Source organism: Brassica napus, chromosome C4 (assembly GCF_020379485.1).
Source record: "Brassica napus cultivar Da-Ae chromosome C4, Da-Ae, whole genome shotgun sequence".
NCBI classification, from domain to species: domain Eukaryota; kingdom Viridiplantae; phylum Streptophyta; class Magnoliopsida; order Brassicales; family Brassicaceae; genus Brassica; species Brassica napus.
Genome location: NC_063447.1, coordinates 42,969,063 through 42,977,091, shown reverse-complemented (window position 1 = coordinate 42,977,091; position 8,029 = coordinate 42,969,063). Strand labels below are relative to the sequence as shown.

The window sequence follows — 8,029 nt, the reverse complement described above, 5'->3', positions numbered from 1 at the left end:
AGGATTGATTTGGTAGGAGCATAACTGTCTTTATAATTCACAGAACAGTTCTTAATAGTTTTGAATGGTATTGACCTAATTACGCATAAAGCTATGTGTATAGAGTACAATTTCACTTAAATATACATGTAAGATTTGATTTATTACTGATTATCTATATAACAGCAATATTGTTTGTGAAATTGCACTCTATACACATAGCTTTATGCGTAATTAGGTCAATACCATTCGAAACTATTAAGAACTGTTCTGTGAATTATAAAGACAGTTATGCTCCTATTAAATCAATCCTTGTTGTACGCTCTAAAAGATTATGCAATCCGTAGGTGAAGATATTTTAAGATTTGCGTATCCTTCCATATCCTCGTGTCAGATGATGTGAATCTTGGAAAATATTATCTTTTAGTTCAAATTCGAAATCCTGTATTAGGGTTTTATCTATCTTTATGTATAACTCTTTTCACTTCTTGGAAAGCTCCTGTTCAAATTCGAAATCTTGGAAAGCTCCTTTTCACTTCTTTCTTTATGTTTCTTAATAACCCAGGGTCTGTGTTTATGGCTCTGCAAATGACTTTCTGGTTACCCCCTTTTATACACTCTTAGACAACGAAGCTTAATCCTCTCTCCTGCTTATAATTTTTTGTACGTAAAGTCGGGAAATCTCAAGAGTGGATACGTTATTTAATGCGCCATTTTCATCAGGAAATATATGGTCCATATTTTCCTTTCTATGATACATTCTCTGTTACACAGCCTCGGTTAACGAAGAAAATCTAAACAAATATTTACCAAATCTATCTAAAATCTACGAAATACACCTTACAGATCCTAGAGGGCTATAACAATATTTTCCTCTGACATTTGCGAAAGGGCACAAACGTATATTTTGTCCATCACGATTCACTATTAGGCCAAATTAATTTTGTTCATGGTATATACCTAATTTTTGCATTTTTATGTATTTTGGCCCAATTCACTCTATATTTAATACTCATAATAAAAACTATTTTTCATATATAAAAGAATTCCTAACAAATTCATAAATTGTTGATTATCACTAATCCTTCCACATTATATTTCGTGTGATCTATACTATTAAAACATAATCATAAAGTTGGAATCAACTTAATTCTAGGTAGAATATTAAAAAAAAAACTATACTAACTAAAATATTCTCAAATAACGAATTAGATTTACTTAATCTCTAATATTATATTTCCTAAATCCTCTTAATACATTTCCAAAATCCGGTCAAAAGTATTATGGGTTTGCTTGCATTTATTTCGGTTAAGGTAGATTATATAAAATGTGTAATCAAATTTGGGTAAAATGGTTGGACGAAGTATACTAAAATCTTTCGATTCTTCGAATACAAATATTTTGACTGATCGTAATCAAAAATTAACAAATACATATCAATATATAAAATGTATTTATTTTAAATAGAGAAAAATCCCGCTCTTAGAAAGTGCGGGTCAAAATCTAGTATTATATTCAAGTTGCTAACTCTGATCAGGAAACCAGATGCGTTAGCTGGTTTGAGTCAGTTGGTTTAGACACTTAAATTGGTTTAACATTCTTTGGTTATTTCCGGTTTGTAATCTCTTTAATATATTAAAAGAGAGGTCCGAGTTAGTTAGATAGTTAGACAGAGAGTGAAGGTTGTTGAGCTGTGTTCTTGGTGTAGAGAGAGATCTCACAAGATTTGAGACTAGTGGAACTTGCTGGACTCGGATCTAGCCCCAGAGATTAGTGTCTCACATCGAGTGAGATACTCGGGGTAAATAACTCTCTCGTGTTCTTTTTTTGCTCTGTTTTATCGCTTTTCATCACACGAGTGACTGAGAGAAAGCGAGAGATCGAATCGGATTTAGGTCGGAGTTTACAAGAAGTGGTATCAGAGCCAGGTTCTCAATACAGATCTCGATGGCTCTTCCTGTGGTGTCTGCTCAGGTGGAGCGTTTCGACGGAACCAGTGACTTTTCGATGTGGACTATCAGGATGATGGCACACTTCGGCGTATCAGGTTTTAAGGAGGTGATAACCAGCGACAACTTCGGGATCACCGTTCCAATCACAAAGAGCGATGGAAAGAAATCAGAAGATGGTGAAGAAGAAGCATCATCCGAAACAAAGGTGATTTTCGATCCCGTAAAACTTGAGAAAGATGAACGCGATCGAGATATGATCATCGTATAATTGGCGATCAAGTTTTGAGGAAGGTCAAACATTGTACCATTGCAGCTTCTATGTGGTCTATGCTTGAAAGACTGTATATGTCGAAATCCCTTTCAACAGGGTTCATGTTCAATATCAACTTTACACATATAAGTGTGACGGCTCAAAATCTGTTGATGATTTCCTCAAGATTGTTGCTGAAATGAGTAGCTTGAATGTGATTGTGTAATATGAGATTCAAGCAATCATTTTCTTGAATTCATTGCCACTGAGTTATGATCAACTCAAGCACTCACTAAAGTATGGCAAAGAGTCACTCACATTGGAAGAGGTCATTGCAGCTGCAAGATCAAAGCAGTGAGAGTTGTCAGAGTCTTCTAGGTTGGATAATGGATCAGCGACAGTACTATACTTAAGTGAAATAGGAAGGTCTCCCAAAAGAGACTTCAAAGATTTCAAAAGAAATAGAGGCCGAAGTAAATCGAAGTCCAAGAATGTCACTTTTGGTATTGCAAGAAAGAGGAAATACAAAGAAAGATTGCTATGCACGGAACAGAAGAATGGAAACAAAAGGTGATGGCGAGTCTGCAGTAGCTATTGAGCCTACGGGAAACATGTATGCTTTGAATGTTTCTGCACCAGGATCTAGTGAGGATTGGGTTATAGACTCTGGATGCACACATAACATGACCTCGAGACGTGACTGGTTTGTTGAGTTTCAGGAGAAAGGTTCAAGTAAGATACTTTATTGGTGATTATCACTCAGTGGACACAGTTGGCTCAGGTACTATCAGGATTAATACAAATGGTGGCACTGTTAAAATGCTGAAAAGTGTCCGTTATGTACCAAGTCTGAGAAGGAACCTACTCTCAACGGGTGTTCTTGATAATATGGGGTTTTACTCATTCAGGAGGACAAGGCAAGATAGTTTTCAAGAAGAACAACTACCTTTCCCTACAAGGATTACTGAGTAATGGTCTGTACATTCTTGATGGTTCAACTATCACCGCAGAAATTTTTATGCAGAGATCTCAGAGACTACATTATCTCTTTGGCATAGTCGCCTGGGTCACATGAGTGACAGAAACCTCCACGAACTGGTTTAGGGATGGTATTCTGAAGAAGAAAGAGGTTGGAAAAGAAGCGTTTTGTGAACACTGCGTTGTTGGTAAAGCAACCAAGTTAGTTTTGAGACCGAGAAGCATGATACTAAAGATGTCCAAGATTACCTTCATACTGACTTATGGGGCTCACCAAATGTGCACCCCTCTCTCTGGAAACCAATATTTCCTATCCATTATTGACGATCATTCAAAAAAGGTTAGGCCATATTCTTTAAGACAAAGGATGATACATTTGCAAGTTTCTGTGATTAGAAATGGCTGGTAGAAAATCAGATTGACTGGAAAGTAAAGTGCTTAAGAACTGATAATGGCTTGGAGTTTTGTAATAGTGTTCTCAGGGATTTCTGCAGGAAGCATGAGATCTCTAGACACCACACATGTACCTACACCCCTCAGAAAAATGGGGTAGCTGAGAGGATGAGTAGGACTATAATGGAGAAAATTCGTTGTTTACTTTATGAATCATGTCTTGATGAGAATTTTGGGATGGTGCTGCAGCGATTGCAGTGCACGTAATTGATATACTATGGATTTTACTGGTTTTAGTCATAGTATAAATCATATATAGAGTCTATATATTGTGTTTCGAATATGTTTTAGATTCTTTACAGGTCTAGGTGTGTTTTGGAACATTGTTGGATTATGGAGCCAATTGGAACTTAAAGATGAGAAAACTCGTAGCTATTCAAGAACTAAGAAGTCAGAGACAAGTTTTGGAGGAGTGTCGATCAACACCTTCCTTGGTGTCGTTCAACACCAACGCAAGTAGATGGACCAACTCTATTTCCAGAATCAAGTATGGTCAAAAAAATTAACATATTACAAAATTGCCCCTCGCAAATTTCATACCTAATATATATAGTTTTTAAGCCATTGTTTAGGCTAAAGAACTTTTAATTAGAAGCTTTATTATTTTTAGAGTTTTGGAGAGAAAATCAGAGAATTACTTTAGAGGTTTTGATTATAACTCCAATATTTATATCTTTTTTTTTAATGCAATTCATTCAGTTATTTTTTATGTCTTGTTTTACAATTACTACAAGAAAACATAGTTGCAAATCACGTTTTTATAGTAGCAAAATAGTTAGAAAAGTGCGACTAATACGCAGCTACTCTATAAGTTGCAGTTTTGCCACTAATTTATGACGCCAAATGTAATCACAGAAAATGTAGTAATGTAGTTGCAAACTCAGTGTTATAATTTGTGACTCAACTAGGACGAACATTTTAATCTACTCTATTAAAATATAGTCCTATTTGAATCCTACCATGACATGTTTTTAATTTGGACCTATTGAATAAGTCATTACTTTTTTACATGTGATTTTTTATGAGAGACTTACACGAAGAGACACTTTTTGTCTTTTCTTTTCATCTGAAGACACATTGTACATTTTAAACACATTATATGGCCAGCTGTTCTTTTTGAGACAAAACTAGTCTTGCTTTTATGTAAATAGAAGGATACAATTTTTGAAAAAACAGCTGTGAACTAACCAAATTTGGAAATGTGTTGAGCCAGAGAACTATTATCGTTAGACTCTACTTCTTTTCCAACAAAAAATAATAATTTGATATTGTAATCAACTCTTTATTTCCTTGATATATTTTGGCGGTCATTATTTTTATTTCAATGTATAAATAGATATAAATATACATAAAAATGTAGTTTTTTCTTTCTATTTTGATACCCATATATACATATGTATTTTAATATTTTAAAATTATAGAATTTAAGTTTATACTTTGCGTGCAATGTTTTGTGGATACATTTTTATGGACAACATTTTTTTATATGTGGATATGTGTTTTTTAGATACTTCTTCTAAGTTTTCATGGATGGACAATATTTGATTGTCCATAGATCTTTCAACATAAATTTTAATCAAATCCATATGATTGTGTCCATAAGACATGCTACACAACACTAGTTGTTGTAACACAATCCACGACATCCTAGAACACCCTAATCTCAATGAAGAAATTGTTGTAATTTATCCACAAAAATCCAACTCATCTCCAAATAAATAATAACAAATACACTAAAACCACATTCAAGGATAAACAAAGATGTCGTGAAGTACGATTTCAAAAAACAAGTTATGAAACTACTGTGTAGACAAACCATATACACTAAAAAGGATTTGTTCGTTAGACATAAAGAAGATATGAATATAAGGCAAACAACAAACCGACAAACACTGTGTTGTAGACACTTAACAGATACTTATGGATGGATATGTATGGACGCAATGTTTGTGGTTACAGTGAACAGTTGACAGGGAATAAACTATTCTTCTCCGTTCTATGCTAATTTTAGAACAAGGAGACGAAGTTGAGATTTATCCTTAGAAACAAAACAAAGCTAAAATGGTTCGATTTTGAAGCAGAAATTGCACCTTGCATGTCAAGTGTTTGTGGACACGAAAAGTTGTGGACGGGTTAGATATGAACATGCACATTGTGGATGGTAAAATTATGGACATAGAAAAATGTGGACACATGAATCAAGGTTTTGTGGATGAAGATCTTGTGGACGAGGTCTTATGTTCAAGGTTTTGTGGATGAAGATTCAGGAGCCACCTCCACCAACCACCACCATTGTATCCATACTCACGTCTTCCACCATCGTCTCCACAACCACCACCGCCTCCACTGCGGTATCCACCGCTTCTTCCACCACGCCCTCCACCGCCACCGCCATTGTCTCCACGGGACTGAGCCTCGTTCATGGTGATGTTGCGACCGTCAAGCTTCTGTCTGTTCCTCCCTTCAATAGCATCCATGTAGAAGTTCGTCTGGGAAACAACGGAAGAACAGTCGGTGGTGAGGGAGAAAAACGAAAGGAGGATTAGGGGACTAGGGACATTCCGGATCTAGAAGACTATGGTTCAGTTTCTCTAGCCTCTGATGTCGGAAGACCACGAAAGGAGGATTTTGGTTTCGAAAAGATGTCGAAGGAGAAATGGACCAATGGTTCACTTTGTGAGTTTCTTTTGTCAATTTAGGGATTTGAAGACATAAGGTTATTATTTATTAGTTGGAAAAGAAAAAGAAGAATAATTGCTTTTGTTTTTAAAAGGCTAAAAGAAGATTGGTTATGTCTTAGTTAGAAAGGCCAACTAGAGAGACTATCCCATTAATGATGGAGGTTATCTTGGTAATATTTCTAGAAGAAAGTGTGTCAACTAGAAATGTGTCTTTTAATGTAATTGAAAACTCAAAATGTGTCTTCCAGAGTAAAATTTTCATTTTTTATTTGGACCATCATTTTATAAATGTTAAATATACTTTTGTATTTACCTAATAACTTTAAACCCTTTTAACATTAGATAATGGCTAAAACTTCTCCGCAAAAGTATAATTGATCTGGATCTATGATATTAATATGCGTTCTTCAAACAAAGTTTGCAAGGTTCTTCATTGTTTTTTTAGGAATCGGATCTCTTATTTGATGCTCTGAGATGATTTCGATGTTTTAGTTAAAATTTTTAACGATTATAATTATGGATCTATGAGAATCATTTCGATTTTCACATCTTCTCATCGTAATTGCTATATATACATTCTGAGTTCTAAACGATATAAACGATGTGACGAGCATTAGGTTTTATATTCAGCAGATGGTGTGAAATTTGATGGGGAAAGAACTTGATGAGATCGGTGAATTTGAGTCTAGGTTAGTCTTATACCTGCTTTTGCGTTAGCTTCTTTGGTCCCTTGATATGAAGAGTGAATATTTAATCAATCGAAGTGAAGTTTTCAGTATGTTCTGCTTGAGAATGAGTTGATTAGTATTTGTCTGATTCCTCAATTTACTTGCAGTGAAGAAGATGATATGAAATATGGCTTTTTATTAGTTATATTAACCTAAACTTTTCTTATTTGATAGATTTTTAAAATATCTTAGGTTACAAGGGGAGAGAAGCGAGAGATTACGATGGGACCGATGAAAGTGGCAAAGGTGTTAAATATCATAGAGCTGAGATCGTTTCCAATTCCAACCACTCTGATTAACACGTAGGTATGTATGATAATGACAAAAGCAAGAGTGGAGAAGATGAGGATAATTATGAGAATGAGGAAGGTGTTTGTGAGCTCAAGAAGGTAGAACTGGTCTTGAAAGTCCAAGAATAGTGTTGTTGAAAATAGAGTCCATGGTCGCAAACTATCAGAAACTTGATGGACTCCATTAATCTCCATCGATCCCTTTCTTCGACCCAGGTACTCTTTTCTCTCTTCAGTGATGCGCTTCTGTTTTCGTATATGAGCAACACTCATAATCATAGGCGTTGAAGTTGCAGATTACTGAATGTACGCTTATCGTATGAAAATAGACAAAGGGGTAAATTCTTTCTGATACACTTGCTTGGTGCAGTTACCTCGTGAATATTATCTTTTGGCGGTAATTTAAGAAGCAAGCTTTACAAGTTCTGTGTCTACTACATTTTTGTGTTTTATCTTTTGGTTTTCAATAGATTAGGTCTCATGTCTCTGGTTTTTGAACTCTAAAAATGGGATTTTGTAATCATGTCTTTAGGCTTAGATGATGTTTGGGGTGTAGAGAAAGACATAACCAAGTCTCAGACTGAGTGGAAGAAAGTGTTGTGTTGATGGAGTTAGATATCAAGACCAAATTTCAGTCTTCAAGTGTGAAACTGAGTTTATGCAACTGTAGGAATATTTCAACTAAGCATTGATGATTGCTAACATCTTTCTCTTCGAA

The 8,029-nt window shown here is 35.1% G+C and overlaps 1 protein-coding gene and 1 long non-coding RNA gene across 2 annotated transcripts; one reads left to right on the top strand and one right to left on the bottom strand.

Moving 5' to 3' along the window:
- Positions 1-1,633: 1,633 nt before the first annotated feature.
- On the top strand, positions 1,634-4,321 carry LOC111209321. Its single transcript, XR_002660970.2, has 2 exons — positions 1,634-1,780; positions 1,875-4,321. It is a non-coding gene; the product is annotated as an uncharacterized LOC111209321 (long non-coding RNA).
- Positions 4,322-5,810: 1,489 nt separating this feature from the next.
- On the bottom strand, positions 5,811-6,089 carry LOC106442923 (glycine-rich RNA-binding protein GRP1A-like). Its single transcript, XM_013884544.1, has one exon. It carries the CDS (start codon positions 6,087-6,089, stop codon positions 5,811-5,813), a length of 279 nt encoding a protein of 92 aa, XP_013739998.1.
- Between the last annotated feature and the right edge of the window lie 1,940 nt (positions 6,090-8,029).

What these genes read in the sequence shown, in the direction of transcription:
- LOC106442923 (XM_013884544.1), bottom strand. Translation starts at nt 6,089, where the DNA reads ATGGATGCTATTGAAGGGAGGAACAGACAGAAGCTTGACGGTCGCAAC.